General features: G+C 36.5%; 1 protein-coding gene across 4 annotated transcripts in view; it reads right to left on the reverse strand.

Moving 5' to 3' along the window:
* Positions 1-11,414: 11,414 nt before the first annotated feature.
* Positions 11,415-22,123, reverse strand: part of Atg16 (Autophagy-related 16) — a 348,158-nt gene continuing 337,449 nt past the window's right edge. For 2 of the 4 annotated variants that reach the window (XM_071595925.1, XM_071595923.1), the window contains 2 exons: positions 18,448-18,634; positions 11,673-12,107 (listed from right to left, as the gene is read on the reverse strand). In XM_071595925.1, coding sequence (XP_071452026.1) covers positions 18,493-18,634 — 142 coding nt within the window. In that variant the 3' untranslated portion in view covers positions 11,673-12,107; positions 18,448-18,492. Of the gene's footprint in view, positions 11,512-11,672; positions 12,108-18,447; positions 18,635-22,123 lie in introns of those variants that run through there. The other 2 variants (XM_071595924.1, XR_011702746.1) reach the window with 2 other exon arrangements.

Consider the following 22,123-nt stretch of genomic DNA (forward strand, 5'->3'; position numbering starts at 1 on the left):
AAAGTATCGCGAATTTTGAATTTTCGCGGGTTACGTATATTTGATTTTTTGTGGCGTTATGTTGGTACTCTTGTTTCTCACTGATGCCGAAAAGTTTGGCCATTTTGAATGTTCAGTTAATGGTTGACACCTGTTTTGCTTGGACGTATTTGGTATTGTCTTCGATGTTTGCCTGATCCAAAAAATGGATCAAAGAATCTGTATCAAATTTTGTGTGAAAAACGAATTAAGTGCGCGGACGCATTCCGAATGTTGACTGTGGTATATGAAGAAGCTACCGTGGACCGAAGCAACGTTTATTGGCGGAACAAAATGTTCTCAGAGGGCCGAGAAGATTTGAACGACGAAGGGCGTGCCGGACGCCCGAGCACGTCAACAACAGACGAAAACATTGATGAAGTGAAGAGAATAGTATTGGCCAATCGTCGAATCACCGTTAGAGAAGTTGCTGAGGACCTAAGCATATCGATTGGCTCGTACCATTCAATATTTACTTATGATTTGGGCATGACACGGGTCGCTGCGAAATTCGTACAAAAATTGCTCAATTTCGACCAAAAAAAGCAACGCATTAACATTGCTAATGAGGTGTTGGACTCTATCCGCGACGACCCAAATTTGCTCCAGAGGGTCATAACTGGTGACGAACCATGGGTTTATATTTATGACGTGCAAACTTAAGCTCAATCATACCAATAGAAGCTGCAGCACGAGCCAAGACCGAAAAAAGCGCGCCAAGTTCGGTCGAATGTGAAAGTTTTGCTTATAGTTTTCTTCGGTTGCAGGGGCGTGGTGCATCACGAGTTCTTGCTACAGGGTAGAACGGTAAGTAAGGAATATTACCTGCAAGTTATGCGTAATTTTCGCGAAGCAATCCGCCACAAACGCCCGGATTTAAGGAAGAACAAAAATTGGATTTTGCACCATGACAACGCACCTGCTCCCACATCGTTACTTGTGCGCGACGTTTTGGCGAAAAACTACACACTAATGGTACCGCAGCCACCGTATTCCCCAGATCTGGCCCCCAGTGACTTTTTCTTGTTCCCGAAGCTGAAGAGGCAAATAAAAGGACGATGCTACGCTACGATTGACGAGATGACTACATCGAAGGGAGAGCTGAACAAGATCCCAAAAATGATATTTTGAAGTGCTTCGGGGGTTGGAAAAAACGTTGGCACAAGTGTATAATATCTAATGGGGATTACTTTGAAGGGGATAAAATAGATATTCATGAATAAATAAATAATATTTGAAAAAACACAAAAGTCGCGATACTTTTTGAACAGAACTTGTACCAGGTTGTTACCCTCACTCACGATCTCTCCTGAGTGAAACGCATACGGTGAATACGTGGACCAGCTAACAAAAACTTAGTTTCATTAGAAGAGTACTTGATTAATGTGATGAAAAGGTTAAAGAGAAATGTTATCTGCCATTGGTTAGGCCCCATTTAGAAAATGCTGCAAGTATATGGGACCCTCACGAAGTTGGATTAAATGCCGAATTGTATCACGGAGCGAAGGTTAAATTACAGGTTAAAGCTCTTGCATAAATTGGAAGGTCTCTTTAACAGTGATGTTGAATATTCATTATTACACCCATAGTACTACGATAGGAGAGATCATGTCAATAAAATTTGAGAGATTAAGTGTAGAACAGATAGATTTAAGATGTCATTTTTTCCACGAACGATGATGGGGAATCATAATAACATTGTTCGACCGCGGTAGGGCCGTGGGTGTTCGGGTAAAATTATTCTGGTGTATATTCACCCCCTGCCACACACCCTGGTGGTGGCTTGCAGGGTATTTTTAAAATTTTTAAATAATTTTGATATGCATAAAATGTTAAGTTTTTCTGCTGGTCAGCCCTTTTTTGGCAAACATCAGGCGGCATAAATGAAGGTACTACCCCTTCTCACCATATTGAATGTACAAATTCCACATGCCATGCCGTAACACTTGAGATTCATTTCTAGGTATTATGATTTAATTATTTATTTTTTAGTACCCTGCAAGCTATGGTATGTGACAGGGGTTGAATATACTCCAGACTAATTTTGACCCCACTATGACCCTATTGCAGTTGAACAATGTTAGTCTGATCCCTTAGCGTCCGCGGAAATTATTCGATCAACCTCCAGGGTTCCGATGGTGATTTATATTATACTCGAGTCACTCATTGATTGAAACATTCTTTGCCCCTAAGGAAATGCCAAGTATAGGCCTTTCAAAACACTTGGACTGCGATATCCAACTTTTCCGATTGGGTGGAAAAGGTTGAAAAAGAGCTCTTCCTGAATCCCGCGAACAGTGTGGTCACTGAAGTGAAAAGACTACATGGGAAAAAATTCATAAGTTTGATGAAACCTTGAAAGCGGAGTGAATCCAAACCACTTTGGTAATTACTAGTACTTGTTTTCTCCAACTCTTGGAAAATGTTTCCTGTCGTTCATCACGTCTTGATAAATTTAGCAACCTCATTTAGTAAAATTTTTTAAAACCCTCACTGTTTCGTTTTTCCTTATTAATCATAAAAAGCGAATGAAATGTATGCCAGGAAATAATCTTTGCTCAGTGGATTTTTTAATCTCATTTCTCCCAGTTTTTTTAGGCTGGAATGACGTTAACGGATATATTACACAAGTAAGTTTTGCGGGGAAGTTGATTGTTACACTTGTTGGCCAGCATAATATGATGGGCAGAAAGTAGGCTGCTATCATTATATTCTCGAAATTTTATGGTTCGTGGCCTCCTGATACCCCAAGTTTATGGTTTTGGGCTCCCTAAATACAAGTTAAAAGTTATCACCGTTTTAAATCCTATAGTAAAATAATTAAACGCTCTTGATATATCGTAGTTTTTTATCCGTATAATGCGATTTTGAGCGAAAATAACCTTAAGAATGTTGTTAAATTGACGCTTTTAAGTTAAACTCAATTCATTCAAACCAAATGCTGCTTAACAAATAGACACCCATGGTAGCTTGGGGGTCAGATATTGCTTTCGAATCAAAAGATTCATTGAGGTTTCATAATCAGTGCACTACACAATTTTGGGTGTTGTTAATCTAAGACTTTTAGCACATAATGACCTTGATTCTCGATATTTTGTTACTCTTACAGAAAACCAATGAGCAAATTTAAACTCTCAAATGAAATAATAAATTAAGAGTACAGAATTAGGTCATCCTACGGTTTTCCATAATTGCAAATTTCATTCTTTGATTGGCAGTATTATTTGGGTCTCTTGCTCACAAGGCAGATTATAAAAATGGGCATGCTCATTTCATTTCTGACTGACATATTTTTACTTGACATTTGTTTCAATGGCTACTAATAGTTGCCGACATGACCGAGTTTTATGAGAGCATATCGTCTTCTACGCATCGAGATACGAGAACGTGGAAAGTCAACCAATGAACCTCGACAATGATCAAGCGACCGGCAAATGCTTAATGCGTAGTTTCGCAAAGCATGAGCCAATTAAAATGCAATCTTGAATTAGTCGTACGGCGGTAATATCGGGGAAATTAAAGCTAATGCAGACCTACCTGGCAATCCACAGTGTTGACGGAAAAATAGCAGCCAAAATATATAGCATGCGCGAAACTAATCAATCAAGCAACTAAGATATTAATAAGGTTTTGCAACTATTACCTATTTCAAAACTCCTATGGTTTTATAAAAACTGCATTAGCGTCGAAGACTTTAATATGCACCACAAGTGCCTCATTTGGTATTTGAGGCCAAAGGATGATCGTATTTTGGAAGCTCTTGAGATCGAGGTGTAGTGAAAAATGGATAAAATATCTCAGACAGAGAGTAAAATAAATTCTGAGGTCCTATATATGGTGGAAGAAGTGGCCACGTTACTGAGAGAAAATAAAAAAAGGCAGAGGAAGTGGATGGCGGAAATATTGAAAGATATGTTGAAGGTCATTATAGAAGGGAGAACGTAGGGAAAGCGAAGGAGAGGAAGGAAGAGAGGGTAAATTATTTGGACAGCATGAGGTCAGGCGGAAGTTACGAAGAACTAGAGAAAGAAATAGGAAGTCCCCACAATACTTGGAAATGAATAGCCGTTATGGGCCGTCCAAACCTACCTTTAAAATAGGAGCAATACCCTGATTGTTTGTATCAACGCCAAAAGTATTATTCATATGGATGGACAGCATGAAAATCACAAAATATCTAAGGTCAACACTTTCCTGTGATACTTCCTCTAAATCACCAATATTTTTTATGACTCCTGGCGATTGCCACAGGGAAATGACTCAATGATTATAAATTCCTGCATAATATAGGCTTTATATTTCATATTCCTTAAATACTCACTCCAAACAATCACGTTACTCGACGGAGTGACGCGAATAAAATTATTCCGGCGGACGGCACGTGTGCGAATTCCGACCGCCTCTTCTTCCAGCGAACGGTCCATCACCCGAACGAAGAATTATTCCCCTCGGAAGGTCAATGGCAGCTGGGCCGTTCAACTGGCTCGCACCGGTTCCGCCAGCGTTTCATTAGCAGTGCGATAAAGAAAAGGGCTCGGCAAACATAGCCCTCATGAATGGAATTACGCAGATAGTAACAACCAGAAACTAAATGGACAGGAAAACATTACGACGTCACACGTTTTCACTCCCACCCGAATACACACCGACACCGATTTCAGGCATTTACTGCCCTGCAAACGAAGAGTTCACCTGGAGTGTAAAATATCAAGAAATCCTATCTCTAAAATACAGCTATTAAAGCTTTTGAATAAGAGAATAAATGACGCTAATTGTATTTCGCTAATCACCTTTCTTGAGATGTGAAAAGAAAGAGGCATGGAAATACTGCGTGTGATTTTCTCCACCTGCAGTTGACTGATAAACCTTTTCGGAGGCGTTCCGAAAGAGATTCATACACTCTAATTTTCAAACGGTAACTAATTCGCGACCTGTAATAATTTTCCTTCTGAAACTCACGTTATCCTGCATGAAAAGTAGTTAATCGCGGCAAAAAGCAGCTTTACGCCTCTGCCAATTGTTCCTGAAGTCATTTGGCGAATAATATAAAAATGAACAACATAACAACGAAAAAAAGCAGATGTAGGAAATAGTATAAAGATAAACCGCGCAGTTATGACATATTTAGAACGTACTTCTCTTTTTCAGGATTCAATGTTGTGGTCTTCTGTTTCTAAAGGCAAATTAACACGAGATCAAAATTTTCAAAAGCATGCATTTTATTAATGTATTTGCAAATACGAGGCATATTCATAAAATAAGGGGTTTGCTTATATTTAAGATCGGCGCATCAGAACCCCGTTTTACTCCCGCAGCGCCATCTACTGATTCATTGAGAAACTAAAGCAGCATTTGTTTTGTTTCAGAAGTCGTTTGCTTGTCCATGCATGCAAACAACTATGTCCGCGACAATCTTTCATCCCGCCAGCTGTGAAGTGCGTTCCATCGTACGATTCTTGTATGCAAAAGGATTTTCGGCTGCTGAAATTCATCGGGAGTTATGCCTAGTTTATGGACCTACAGTTATGAGTGAAGGAAAGGTTAGATAATGGTGCCACAATTTTAAAAATGGACTAACAAATGTCCATGACGAAGTGGCAGGCCCAGTATTCTGACTGATGAAATTGTTTCGCAAGTGGAATAAAAACTGGGATGTGATAGTCGATTGACGAGTAATGGCCTGGCTGAAAAATTTCCTCAACTTGGAAGCACTACTGTCTACCATATTGTCACAGAAAATCTCGGATACCACAAATTGTGTGCAAGGTGGGTACCGTTAATGCTCACCGACCACCACAAAGAGCCAAGAACGTCTTGTGGACGAGAGTTTTTGGGCCCCCAACCCTCACCGTACAGTCCTGACCTTGCACTTAGCGACTACTTCCTCTTCTTGCGCTTGAAACAGTGGCTCGGTGGGCCACTGTTCGAAACCGAAGAGGAACTCAAAAACGGTGTTGTCAATTGGTTCAACTCTCAGGCGGCGAGCTTCTATGCAGAAGGGTTAAAGAAGCTGGTGCAGCGGTACGAAAAATGCTTAGAAGTGAACGGCGATAATGTAGAGAAGTGAAGTAGGTTCGTAGCTAACTAAAAGTGCCAATATAATGTGTTTCATATGTGTATATTTTTTCCTATGACCAAACGGCCCTTACTTTATGAACATGCCTCGTATGTAGGCATAATTCAATCAAATTGTCGCATTGAAATGCACATTAGCGGATGACTCCGTTAAAAGTTACTCTTGCGGCATCTCCCGCAGTTTCTTTGGAATATTCATAAATTTGTTACTTAATAATCGTAAAATTACACTAACGCATTTGTGTATATCCGAACGCTTTATACGATAACATTGCCTAAGATATGTACCTGATCATCTGAGATAAAAATACGTTTCCATCATTTGTAGATAAACTGGGAAGCTAACTAAAACATCTCAGACATGGAGTACTAGAATGGAAAGACGTGCCAGAAGACTTGCTTAAATTTAGCTGGGGCATGGATTTAGTTTGAAGATTTTCCTTTACTACTGATGCCATTGCTACCGTTTGAATGATTAACATCGGGATGGGTCGGAACATGGCCCGTAAACCTATTCGCTAAATTGGAGCCAAACTGTTATACCTAAATTTTCAAGCACTTACCATAGAGTTTTCACGTACACCTAGTAAGAACCGTTTACATTTCAAAAAATTCCACTGGATCTCACCCATTACGCCTAGCTAATGGGAGAGAGGGAAGAATGGGGGTGGGAGGATCGAACTCTAGGAATAATCTACACCCTAACATAATATTTCTCGAACTACTATGCAAGGACAGTTGGGTTGTGCGCAACAAAGGGCTATTTTCAGCTGGTGTTGTGGTACCGGCGAAACTGCACTTTTTAGACCTCAAATTCCTTACGAACGAAGCTCGGTGAGGTAAGGCCAATATGTTGATGGCGCAGTTTTTGAAATTCACACACGGTTATCACCAGGGGCAATCATTATAATAGGAGACCCGAAAAAATTGACTGAATAACGAAAAACTATGGGCAAAGGAAATTTGAGTGGTGGAGAAATGAAAAGACAGATCGATTGGCTAATGAAGGTCTCCGCGAAGAGTATGTGATAAGAATACTAAACCTATCCATTATGTTTACCAATAAAACTTTTAAAAATTGATTCAACTGAAGAATATTTGGGCGTATACAAAAATAAACACATATTTCTTTACATCCTGACTTGACGGTTTTGATTCTGTCAAAGCTTCTTACGAAAGTGGCCCTTATAACAATGAGTCGCCGAAGCAGAGACTAAAACGCACTGAACATAGATATACATGTTCGATACGAATAAAAGTACCGATTCTAGAAATAAGCGTTGGAATTCTCTAATGGTTAGGTGGCGGCTGAGGACAAAGGCAACTTTTAAAATCACTAATGTAAATTTCCTTCAGCATCAATCTATCCCAAATAGCATCCATACCAATATGAGATTACAAATACATCACAAAACATATCGTATTTTAAAACGATAATGTGGAATATATAACGGCACATAGGTTCCATTCGCCTCAATTTCTTTTTCCCCACAAACTTTGGCTGATACATTTGTTTTTCCTCATCTCTCCACTATCCTTCATTCTTGATGAGCCTCTTGAAGTTCTGTTTGAAATTTTAGAACCCTTCGAATGGCTTACATTAAAGAAAAGAGAAACTACGTGGACCTATGGGCAACACATTCTTGAAGAGGTTAATTGAGGAAACGATGCAAGTGACACAGAACAGAGGAAGAATTACTTCCATAGCCAAGCACAAAAGAAAAACGAACATGTAAGATATAATGAGTTTGCCAAAGAACACTGTAGCATATTGAGCTTCTGCAAACCTATCCCTTATTTTTATAAAATTCTTGGATTTTCCGCGTACTGCGATGCTTACTCAGGCAATGCATCTTCAGACCAATTTATCCAGCAGCAAATACTCGTATTCGCCAAAATTTGGGTAGCACTTGCACTATATTTTAACTCCACATAGACTATGAGAAAATATAATATTACAAAACAATACTATCCCATATTACTTGAGGTGAATTTAGGCTGAAGAAACTCATTTAAAAACGGACCATGAAAATGGGTAATATCTTCATATATACCCTTGTATGGGCTTTTTAACATTTTTAAAAGCAAATGTTGTCCTGATTTCAGTCAGAAACTAGTCCCTTTCTCCCCCTCCATCCAAGACTTCCGTAATCACGGAATGTCATAACGGAGATACATAAGATCCCGCCTCCGCCAGGTTGGTTTCAGATATCGGTGAAATTTAAGACAACTGCAGAACGACGAGAAAGTTTGACGGATTCGCGTGCAGGCTGTTGAACTTTCATTATTTCCCATTCGAGTAAATCTCAGCTTACGATAAGTACAGATCCGATAATTGAAGTTGGCATGACAGAGAAACATTTAAGGGGCCGTGCCCTCAGATAAACAACGTCGCCAGTGCGGCCTAGTGACCCTTGGTCGTATACGCACGCAAGCTTACGCGGGAACGCGCGTAAACGTAGTGATCGCCAAGTCGGATATGAATGTTTACTACGGAATCTCACCAGAGAAAACAATCGAGGGTTATGGAGTAGATTAAAATTCAAAGTAAGATATCAACATCGCGCCCAACTTTGATTAAAAGGCCACGTCAAACCTACTATATACAAGAAAATGTTCACCAATAATATTTGTAAATTAATCATTGGGGAATGAGTAAGTCATCTGGGTGGACTACTGGCTACAGACCAGAGGGCCTAGGTTCAACTCTGAGTAATGCTTTCAGAGCATCAACCAATATGTGTTTTTTCAGGCACCACATCTTTCTAAGAAACCACAAATGGCACATGGAAAGATACTAGCCCTCCTTCCCCGATGTGGAATTCCACACACTGTTTAACTAAGTACTAGGTGAGCTCTATCCTCACCAATCAAACTGACCAAGTTGATTACTCTGTTTTATAAAATATAATAAATCGATTTTGCTGTGACTGCTTGGTGAGCAACCTTCTAGAGAGGAGCCAAATCATTGGAGGAATTAGTGAATCAAGCAGACAACCATTATGAACCTCCTAGAACCATCTTGCAGGTGAAAAGTGGGCATTAGTCCATTTCCTAAGGTCCTTTCCCAGCTCCTGTGATTCATAGTTCAAAATTAACCACTAATATGCATATGACCACAGCCATGTGCTTTCAATTCAAATCCTATGCACTGAGTAATTAATACCTCTAAAAACATTCTAATTCTACAATAAAATATTATGTCACACAATATTATCACTTGTAGGTTAAACACATACATCAGGGATTTTGTCTCTTTTTAGCATCTATTACTATGCAGGAATAAAAAATAGTTGTGAAATATGTGACAAACATCTACTTAAAACCACACAAAGGAAATTTGCTCTCTTTACGAATCATAAATTTGGGAGGCTGTTAGGAACAACAAAGGTAACTGGAACCAGTGAACCGTGGGACTCTATGGTGCAAAATGGTGACGCAGCAAAGCATTAACGTTTTAGGTTTTAATTCCAATAATCCAAGCAACAAATCAGGATTCCTAGATACATTTTTCATGAAAACTTCAGATTCTGAGGACAACTGACTTTCATGTTGACCATACAAGTTCCTTGTTCCACCCACTAATAATATGTTCTGGATCCTTGGATGCATTTAATAATAATGGAAAAATTGAAGGGGAAATGATATAATTCATCTAGTAAAAATCACTATTCCACCTGAGAGTATTCCTCACCTGAATCAGCCACAAATAAGAACTTAAGTTGTATGATGTGTTAATTATATTCCAAGCAAGAAACCCAAAACTTAAAAAGCCTTGCTTTACCAACGATTTGCTTCATACGCACAGGTATCCCTGAACTTAGCGTAGCTCTTTTTGCTGTCCCTCAAAACTACCTAAATTCATAACTTGCATAACTGTATGCCTCTAAATGAAACCAAATATACATTTTTTGATAATTAATAACTTGAAAGAGTATTTAGATGTAACTCACAAGGCTCAATGGGAGCTTCTATGTCATTGCCCCATAATTCAAATTTCAAGTCAAGAGAGCCCACATATTGCATGAATACAGAGTAAATCATAGATCAAAAAAATATAGCCAATATCAGATGCTTTCACAGAAAGTACATCATACACACTATTAATGAGCATAATTAAAATCTAAAATACCTTGTAGCATCAAAAATGTCATCGCTTAATTGTAGAAAAGCCAATAACCAGAGGAGTAGCTACTCAATCTTCAAATGCATGTAAACACAGAGGTACCACCAATTTGAAGTAGAGGCTATGCATATGGATTTTTAAATTTGGCAATTTTATATTGGAGTATTTACTGCTGCGATTAAAGATGTTCATAATTCAAAGGCATCTACTGTGCTCCTAAAAGTACATTTTTGCTCAGCTAATAAGATTTTCCCACCAATATTACCGAGGCACTTTTTTCTACTTCTCAGTCGATTTGTGGAAATGATAATTTTATTGGCCCACTTTAATTTTTCTTGCATGAATTGATGAAATATAATTTTTTAAGAACAAATAGAAAGATGTACCCTAATGCCAAACATGGGTTTTCAGTGAGTGTTGATTCCTATTATGCATTAAATGAGTAATTAGTTAAGTAAATATGTATTAAATTTTATAGTGAAAATATTACGAATACTCACACCATTATACCAAGTCCAATGATGAACTTGTTGCTTCACTTTTTTGCCGGTACCTTGAAAACATTTGCACTATAAGAGAAAGTTCCACATTCAGCAACTAATGCCGAGTCAATTTGTTCCGACTTTCTTTAAATTTGATCCAACTTGGTTTCTCAAAGAGTCCACTCTAGGGTCCAAACCATTATGATGACTATTTCCATTCTTCTTATTTTACATCAATAGGTATCATAAATACATATTTTAAGTAATTACACACAATTTCTAAGTGTCTGCAAAGTAAATCAACTTATGTATTATAAAAAATAAACAAGCATAATTTGAAATATCATGAATTATTTGTTAGAAAACTTATCTTTATGAAGTGCCACACACTTAATTATCATTTGATTTAAAATGATTACCTTTTACTATGCTCCCTAAAAAATAAAATGACAAGACTCCACTTTAAAGTACAAAATAAGGCACTCTTTGCTTGTGCCATATGCTTGAAAATGCTTACACAGCAATTTTTTTGCTGAAAGATGCAAAACTTGCTGAAAAACTGATTACTTTCCCAAGACACGTTATATGTTTTCATTCCTGAAACAAGTGGAGCAGAAAAAAATGAAGACACATGTAATACTATAACACCAAGTTTAGAGGACTGTAAATTATACCTTTGCACACAGGGAATGAAACTTTCTCTCCCAAATATTGGGAAACTCATAGTTTTTTATCAATGCATTACAAATTCAGTACAAAATATCTTCCTTTTCATTTTTGCCATTTAGAAAATTGCAAACAGATGACCACCTATGATGGGATAATGGTAATTAGGCAACTGATGCAAACATAGCACGTTAAATAAATTGGAAATTCAACATCATTTTAAGTAATTTATATATTTTATAAAGAAAGATGTATATAAATAATTCATTGTTGATAAATTAATGCAAAACTTTCAGGCTTCAAAACGTACCCTCATCAAGTTTTTGCTCTTACAAAAAGAGATACAATTTCAATTTCCTGAAGCAGATTTTCATACAGCAATATATATCTTACTACCCGCAGCAAAAAATGGCTTGCAAAATTCCAAGAAGTTCTTAAATCTCATATAAAGAGCTTCAAACAGTACCGCATAAAAACTAAAAGGAAATATCTCCATTGATGGAAATATAATAATTATGTTTAATAATCTTTCCATGTAAAACAAGTATCACCCTCATTTTGTTCATTTCTTAAATTTGCCTTTGCTGGTCTTTTAATTGTATCAACAAACTGCCCGGAATAAGCATTATTTATATGATATTCATGCTCTGAAGGCAATAATCACATCATCAACATTACTGCACTAGCCTCAAATGCATTTTGGCGATCCCAACAGCTATCAGCATGTGCTCCAATTGTACCTGGAAATAATTAGGCCTTTGTTACATTTTAGATGACACAGAGAGGTATTTATGCTTTTTTTCTGGTTACATTTAGGAGGAATGAGATAAAAGGACTTGAATAATAGAGCGCACTGGTTGTTAACCCATGCCTCTGAAGCACGACTGTACTAACTATAATGCACAAAAAGCACAGTGATGCTTCTGATTACTAATGCTAAATATTGAATTGTTAATCAGTACTGAGAGTTAGGAGTTAATACTATGGTTGACACAAAGTAAAATGTGAAAAAATATACACTCATACATGCTCTATATATATACCACATAGACAGGCTTTGATTCACTTGCCTAGGAGAGATATTTTATAGTACAAAAATACTTGCTTGAAGAGAGAGAGAGAGTTAGTCATCTCAAAAAAATAGCCCTACTTAAATTGTCCAAACAGTGATTTTTTCACATTTATCCCTTCAATAAAATGACTGATATATTCCTTGATCTTCAGTTATGCCTGAGAAGTTTTACTAAGAGTTAAGAATTCAATCTTCTACTTGAGTAATATATTTTAGCTGTTTTCAAGGTATATAATTTTTTGGCACTCTTCCAAGCAAACTGTTACATCGTGGTCTGTGTGATGAATTAGTTCTGAATCTGGGACAGTAATAGTGTTAAATTTACATAAGGAGAGAAGGCGAGAAGCAGACTAGAATATGAGATGAGCTGTGAACATGGATCAATGGTAATACTAGGTTCAATTGTAATACTAGGTTCAATGGTAAACTTGGTGATATTTTCATCCTTTCGACTGCTGCTTTTTGTTATTTCATTCAAAATCTGGATAGTAAAAGTACTTCCCTAGTCATTAGGAAATTACAGTAAATGTATGGGTGTCGGTCAGACTGTTGGGATTATTTAGTGTCCTCTATTTCACTAGATGAAGGCCACTCATAGTTTTCACACAACCTAAATAATGTACGAGGGAAAGAATTTTTTCCTATGTCCCATGTTAGCACTGAATCATTATTTAGCAACCAAGAATAAATGTATCTTACTAATACACATATGAATTTTTAAATATTGATCTTTCACTGAACATGCAACATGGTAACTTAAACATAATAACCATTATTACGAGGGTCATCCGGAAAGTAGTACCCGTTAGTGAAATAAAGACACAAAAGTAAATATTAACAAACATAAAAAATTTTATTTGAAAGAGGATACTTTAAACTACTTCTCAACATAATCTCCAAGCAAATTAAGGCATTTGTCATAACGTGTGACAAGTTTCTGTATTCCTGCTGCATAGTCCTTCGCCGCCAGCTCATTGAGATACGCGAGGGACCCATCTTGCACAAATTTTTGCATAATGCAGATGGTGTTTAACAATTTCATGAACAATTGTTCGAGAAACATTGGGAAAATGCTCACAGATGTCATCAATTGTGACGCGCCGATCGTTCCTCACGAATTCGTCAACTGAGCTCACCAGTTGGTCTGTAATGACAGACGGTCTCCCCGAACGCTCATCGTCGTGTGTGTTCCCCCTCCCCATGTTGAAGTTGCGACACCACCGCCGAACAGACGACTCGTCCATTACATTGTCTCCATACACCTCCTTTAATTGGCGATGAATATCACATGGGCGAACGTTTCTTGCATTGAGGAATTTAATCACTGCCCTCACTTCACAACTGGCGGCGTTCTCAATTTTTTTAAACATTGTAAACAATCACAGAAACAACACAGGCAATGCTAGCGTCACGCAACTTGGCTCAGAGAAGGCAGACAAGCCACTGAAGCTATCTGACCTCGTCCAGCGGCTACTCGCGTCGTCAGCACTTCATGCGGCACGAACGGGTACTACTTTCCGGATGACCCTCGTACATTCAATGTATTTAATAACTGTCTAGTGTGTGTTTAATATTAGTTTAATGGTTGAACGAACCATTTATGTTTAGCCATCACCATGATTAACATTTTTTGTTATTTATCTTTTTGTATACTCAATTAATAATTAAAATTAAAACTTCCTGTGCAGAAGTAAATAACCCAGTGGAAAAATAATAAAAAACTAAGGCAAAATGATACTTTCTCACATAAAAATATGTTACATACTCTAAGCAATACTTCATTAAGGTAATAAGTTGTGAAAAATTTGTTCCTGATTAAAGGGGAATAATCACAAAAATATATGTGATGCTGTGAAGTTCACAGGCTCAAATAACACTTTTAAAAATATTCACAACAATATGGAACCCTTTAATTACAGAGTACGGCAGTTAAATCCAGACAAATGAAACTTTTGCTTGAAAGCAAATGTATTAAAAAAAATACATATGAAAATCCTTTTACATACTAGTAGCAGTATCTGTCAAGAGTAACATTACTCAATGTAACCCCCTTCAGCTGCAATGATCCCCTCCAATCTTGTCCTGCATTGATCGCACTCACTCTTTAAAACAATGCTGTCCATATTTGCGAATACTGCTATGATAGCAGTGCGAAGAGATGCGACATTAGTGTGCCTCATCTTATTAGTAACTCTTTCGACTATGCTGCAAACATAATAGTCGATAGGGTTCAGGTCTCAGCTATTTAGGGGCCAGAACTCCTTTGACCAGAACATGTCAATGTTATCTGATAGCCAGTTTTCGACTAAATTACTTGTATGGGCTGGTGCATGTCCTGTTGAAGGACATATTGTCTCCCCGAGACCACAGTTACCATTCATGGTTTCACGACATTCTTCAAAATTTACAAAATTCCTCTGAAATCAGTGCCCGAGTATTTCCTCAAATGAGATTTCCTTGCCGGGTTAGTGAAACCTTCCCCAGACTTCTCCGAAGCAATATACTTAGCCACCATGTCATAAACAGTTGATCTGGGATGCCCAAAGAATCGAACTACTTCACTGGGTGAACACCCAGCGCTAACACTTTCAATTATAGTGGTTCTTCGATTTTATTCCGCACGTGTACATAAAATCTCTGCCATTTTGAGGTTATGACTGTTTACTAGATGCCTATAGCTGTTAAGAACGCCAATCGCAACCACCAGTGGATCTACGATATGGCAAGAAATTCAAATTGAAATTTATCCGGAGATAAGCGCCGCACCATGTGCATAATTTCCAAAGCTCAGAAGCTTTTACACAACAGAATCACACCGTATCCAGAATTTTAACCATCCATTAATGATTATGCTTATTTTAAAAGTATTGAAGTGGCTCTGAATAACTTTTGGTGACAAAGAATGTTTCATCCACACTACGGGGCCTGTGAGTGTGTTGGGATTTTGCACAGGGGTCCTAATTTTCATTAAAAGGGGGGATTAGAATTACCAGTTAGATGAAAATATCACAAAAGTAACTGAAAACCATTCCTTGACATCATATAATGGAACAATGGTTTTGTGCAAGAATTATTTACCCAGAATGAAAATACTTAAGGTTTTTTGGTGGTCCCCATTTATAGTAAAACAACCATGAATACTTTCATCCAAACAACTCTGCGATTGCTCACCACTGACTCATCCTATAATATGGTGACAAGCCTGTATTGACAAAATGATTTCAAAACAAAAGGTGTTACCATATGTTATCATTAACAACTTACAGAATGGACAATAATAAGTTATTATGCCATAAATAATGTGCCCTAAGTCATGTAACCAACAATAAAATCACCACTTGCCATAGGTAAACCCCGTTTAGCAAGAGGTTTATTGGGTAGTCTGTTTAGAATTCTGGTTATTTTAAGAGGATGATGCCTCGATAGAGTAAATATGAGTCCACCGTATTTCATTTTTCTTAACCACAAAGTATGCCTACATTGATTTGGGAAAATCTCAGATGAGAGGAGAGAAATTAGTTTTGAACCATGAAAGAAGTGGAAAGAAACTTGCACTCTATAATGATTCTAGTCTGTTCCTCACTGTAATTGATTTCACCGTAAAAAAATTCAAAAATGTAATTTTGTTGTATCCATTAGAAAAATCTCATTTTCTGCAAGGAATTTGATATGTGCAATGAGCTGTGTTCGAAATATAGAGATTTTCAGGTTTGACTGTTTATAATAAGGTTTGAGATTTCCTTTGCTTTTGTTTCAGCAATTATGACAATATGATTCAGCGCATTTTGTTAGATGTACAACCAGTTATCTTATTGGTGGTAATAGTGAATTTAAGAAGTTTGATGGATCATATGTAATTGTTCATTAAGAATAACTAATGTTCTTGTAATAACATTAAGTTTTTAATTAGGCTATGTGTTAAACATTATTTTATTTCATTATAATTATTTTCCCCGGCTGTAACCTGATGTGCAATATAAGTTTCAATTTACATGAGTATAACCCTGTAGAATTAGTGTTCAACATAAATAAATGTAGTACTGGATTTTTACTATGGTATTTTCATAATCCAATCAGTTCAGTGGCACAGATTAATATTTAATAATTAATTAATAATATCAGGACTCAGTATATTTCACTTAAATTATGTTGATATGCATTGGAAGAGACTGACAAGCACACTACAGCTAAACAATTTGCTACATGTACATATGGCTGTGAAGTTAGGTTGATTCCAATAGCCAATAATAAGAAATGTAGATCAGAAGGCTGGAACTCAAGCAGATTTTGCAAGGAATAAGAAAATTTACAATCGTGCTCTTAACACACAGAAACATTTTGGAGAACCATGCCCCTACTGAAATTGCGTACCTGTAAGTGGATCTAAGATTCAAAAATAGAAATATCTTCAGTTAAATGAACCAGACGCAATACAAGTGAACTGGTTCAAGCAACTGAAAGAGTTTGCAGCATCCTCAAAAATAGGTATAGCCAAAATAAACTCATTAGACATCATAAACAGACTTTTGATAATCACAACTATAAAACTTCAAGTGCTGAATTCCAAGAAACTGCGGGAGATGCCACGACAATAACTTTTGACCGAGCCATCTGCCATCATGCATTACAATGCAATTATTTCAGAGAGTAAAAATCATTCCCCTAGACCAGCCATCCTGGTCAAGGCAATTGATTTTCATACACTGAAATCGTTGCATTGTAATTCAAGTGCTGAAGAAAAATGGTATGGATGAGACTATGAGATATTGCTATCGCATCCTTAAATGTAATACAGGGCAGTAACAGTTCAAATTATTACATAATCCAATAGCAGGAATCCCAAAATATTTTTTAATCTAATCAGATAGGTCTACTTTTCATCTATGTACACGATAAGACCCTGAATTCGCCATACCACTGACGAATGAAAAGCAAAGAATATAACAAAACTTTCTTCTAAAGAATGTCATTAGCAGTGAAGAATTTACTTCTGTAATGATCAAGACACCAAGCAAACATAAGTGCTTCAAAAATGCATTACTCTACTTCCAAGTATTGGAAATGAAAAATGCAAAAGTGGGCATGAGAAAATGGAAAATTAGTGATCACTATGTATTCAATCCTTAAAATTGGCAAGTAAATTTTGCTACTAGCAATAAACTAAATAATCAATCAGCTTTGACTCTATTTTGCTCCTCCAAACCAAATCCAAGCAAATCCTAACCATTTTGTACATCAGGAATCAAAGGTATACTGAAGTAGCATAATGATGACAGCACTTGCTTCACTATGACCGAGTTAAAAAAATTCATTTTAAATGAGCTCTACACTACTAGTGTCTGGATGAATATGACTCTTATCACTAAAAGGAATTCCTTTTGTAGGGTTAGATTTAATATAAGTTACACCAACAAAAAATATAAAACCTGAATTTTGACTGCATACAACAGTTAGGAGCAGAAAGCATTTTTCACTTTGTTGAAAATGACTCAGAAATACTAAATAGCTGGTAGAAAAAATTGAAAGCCACACATTTCTGGACAGACTAAACAACCATGAAGACAGCATAATCTTAATTATTTTTATACTCAATATGTAACATAAATTTACAGCCAAGGGATTAACACATATGCATTAATACTTGGTAATCAGACTAGACAAACTAATTATTTATTCTTACACTCATTATTTTATTATAACCTTGAGGTGCATTAAATATCAAAACATCATTATTTCTTTAAAAATATTTTTTTAATTTAAAAAAATTCCAAACCTCAATTTTAAACTGGTTCCCTTTCAAATATAAATATGCAAGACTTTGGAAATGGTTTATGAAGTGGCTTTAAGAAGTCTCATCATTTGGGATGGTTCTATGTTTGACAAAAAGAATTAACTTTATATAATGTCAGAAATAAGGTAAGCAAATAGAGATACAGCAAAAAGTAGTCTCACTTTGTCTTATTCAGGAATCACAATTAGCAACATACTGGTTAAAATTAAACACATACCTCTATTACAATAGAGATTGATCTGATATCCAGGCAAAACCTTAGTCATAGCGCATCGGACATTGCAGGTGAACCATCGTTGCCCCATACAATAGCTTGCTTAGCTCGGTCAACGCTCACCAATGATGTTCCCTGTGGATGCCAGGAAACAGCTGTGACTGCAGCAGATGCTGGGGTAGAGGCGGGCCTGTGGACATTAAAAAGGAAAAAATATGTAACTTGATTCATAAGCATTATCAGATAGTTATGAGTTACAGCTCCTTGTGATGCCTTGGAGGAGAATTGGTGTTAATCTCTCCGCATAGTAGCCAATTCATAGAAGAAATCAATTTTACATGATCATATTCTTACACTTGAAGTTAACACTGTGATAATACTTCTGTGACAAAATCCTGATCTGCTGATGTTTTGGCAAACTAACCTATATTGCAAAACCTACTAAATTTTTAAAAGAATGGATACTTATCTTCAGTGATAACTTCACTTGAGTAAATCATATTTAATTGAAACACAAACATTTAATTTTTCCATACATTTTTGACTCATTAGAGAAGGTTAATTATTGAAGATTTAATCAATTCTAGAATCTTTGATATGTCTCTATTTAAAAGTCTTCCATTAATCACTTGATGATAACATTTTACACCTAAACCAGCCATATCCAAATAAATATTATTTGCCCTGTTATACAGTTAACCCTGGGGATCAAGATGCTGCGGTGGCTATCATACTGGCTTCCCACCCAGAGGGCCCAGGTTCGAATCCTGGCTAGATATTAGGTTCGGATATTTTTCAGTGGTATCTCCATCCCTACTTGAAGTGCTTTAAGGAGGGCACTTTTAGTGAGTATGCCATCTGTTGGATGGGACGTTAAACTGCAGACCCCTTGGTGCCTTCCGACAAGAGTAGGCTAATGCCGATGTCGGGTTTCTCTCCACCCTTTATTCTTTCCTGTCCATCCCTAATGCAGTGAATGACCTTAGATGTGGGTCGCCTCCTCTAAATACTACTACTAAAGTTAACCCTGAAACAATGAAATTGAAGGTAAATCAGTTTTTGCAATCAAATAATAGAAGGCAAGAGTATAGTGCACGTCAAGTTATAAAATCGACAAGTACTTGAAAAGAATTGCACAATCTGACTTCTTGTTCTTAAACATTACCCATAGGCATTCTTCATGGGAGTTACAAGATTAAGTTCACTCAAAATAAACACAAGGCAAAAAACACCAGTTATTTCTATCTTGGACTTTACTCAGTTAAAAAGCCCTTCTTCTTCTTCATTCAATTCTTTTTCATTTGGTAATTCAACTTTCTGCAATGAGAAACAATGTCCAGTACAAGCATATTTATTCATTCAATTGGAGCAGGTGAATTCTTTCTCTGATAGTCTTAATTATACCTTTCTTTCTCCTAAGTTAATTAACAATGAAGATTTCTTTTATGAAATAAAATTCAATGTTTCTGTAAGTCACCAAAGTGTATGATATTAGGTCCATAGACCGTGACTCCTGGCCATCTGGGAGATTTCAGTTCCACACAGTCACTCAGGCAAAAGGAAATTTAGTTCTGTAACTGATAAGTGTAATGCTTTACTTTTACCCCCTCAGGGTGAAGAGATGGTCAAATTGGTCAAAATTAGTGAATGTCTTTGTCCGAGATAGTAAGTCATGCTCTCTTGCATTACGACTACATTGATCTGTTCTCTAGAATCATACAGCCAGAAAATTTCATACGCCAATTCAATGAATGAGTAATTTGCAGCAAATGATAGCAAAAAGTCTTGAAGAACAAGACAATAGGCTATCTTTGCAGAATGCATCCCCATGGCAAGGATGTTCATTGAAGTCAAGAGTCGGCAAGTGCACCAACAGAAAACTATTTTTCTTCCCCCTTTAAATTCTCCAAAACACATAGAAACAAATGTTTACACTGACAATAAGATGTGTGCTTTCAGTGATCACCTTTTCCTGGATTCCCAGCAGAATGCAGGGCCAATAGTTAAAGAGGGCCAATAGTTTCTTTAACTATTGGCCATGGGACATCATAATGAGAATTAAATTAAAGTGTTTATATTCAATGTGAGTGTCAATGACTATCAACTCTTTGACAATCTTTTTTCCCTTCTGAAGCCATGATTATTTCCCTTTTTGTTTTCAATGAAAACTTACTCACACTTCCTACGTGTGGTAATGTAGCAAATAAAAAATATTTTAAGCAATTTACTAACAGGTTGATGTGAGTGGTATCTCACTTCATGCTACTCACTTCAGACTGTTACTAAATTGAAATTTTGCCACTAAAATGGCAGGCTAAATGGCATTCCTGTGTAGTTCCATGAGTAACAGTGATTTGCAATAACAAATTTTGTATTGATGACTGTAAACTAATGGAGATTGTTAGACTAATGGCACACCATTGACCCTCATATGGATGGCACCATTGCAGCATTTTCAGTTAATGAACTTGCTTGGATATGATAAATCATAGAAACATATTCCACTGCCACAACAATATGGAATACATCGGTGCTTATTCAACTTCACTGTTTGGTAGTTGTTCAATGGACCATAGATACAACATGTTTAAGGCTTATCCTGTTCAGCAATGCTTGACTATTACTTATATCATTAATCTTTCCACATAAATACAAATGCATGTTCTTTTACAAATAATATTCATAAATGTTCTTCAGAAAGATTACATATGCATGCATAATGCTTTTTCTCACTTCTAATGTCTATATTCCATTATAAATTTATTCTTATTGTTAAATTGTAAAACTTATATTGCTAAATAAAACAGTTTCTGGTGTCACTTGGAGGAAATTCTTAATTTTGAACTTAAAATTAAACCACTTAAATAAAAGTTTTTATGTGGAAAAGCCAAGTGGATTAATTTAAAGTTCAACTTATATTGCTTTCATTTTTTCTGCATCATTTACCATTTATTTTGGCTGTAAATGCTCTGCATATTTGGAACATATTTACTTCTAACACATTCATGTTTTCCCAGAATAAATTATTCCATTTTTGCCTCAGTTGGAGGAACTCTGACTTTTTCTTGAGGAAAAACAAGAAGACAGCTTCCAACTGGACTTGGCTCTTGTCGCCTCCAATGGGACAATACAGTTGTCTTATCTCCTAATCCTCTTTTTGCGCCTTTTGTGCAAGGCCTATGCCTGAAGAGCACTGATCTTCCCATCACCTACTGAACTTCCAAATCTTTCTGAGCCTCCAAACAATACCAAGAAATTTGTTTCCAAAAGTTTCTTAGGAAATACAGGCTTGTATGCCAGTTTCATTTTATAAATATGTTTGCAGAATTTTCAACACTCTGTTTAGATGTCTATGAAAGAAGATCTAAAGGGTAAGTATTTATAGATTTTTATAATAGACACATTATTTTGCACATATATTTCAACCTCAATTCTTATTAGTATTACTCACATACCATATCCACACCAAATAGAAGCCATACCTTAAACAGATTGGGGAGTAAGCTTCACATTATATATTGATCCATACAAATGGGGAAAGAGGGAAAAGCTGAATCAGACCTTATGTAATTTAAGGATGACTGTATTGTTAGCTTTCATTAGCAGGCGTAACAATTCAGAAATTGTTTTATCCTACAATACTTGATACTAATTCTATCACACCTAAATTTCTCTTAAG

The sequence above is a fragment of the Hetaerina americana genome, unplaced genomic scaffold, assembly GCF_022747635.1.
Source record: "Hetaerina americana unplaced genomic scaffold, ioHetAmer1.1.p SCAF_71, whole genome shotgun sequence".
In the NCBI taxonomy this organism is placed as follows: domain Eukaryota; kingdom Metazoa; phylum Arthropoda; class Insecta; order Odonata; family Calopterygidae; genus Hetaerina; species Hetaerina americana.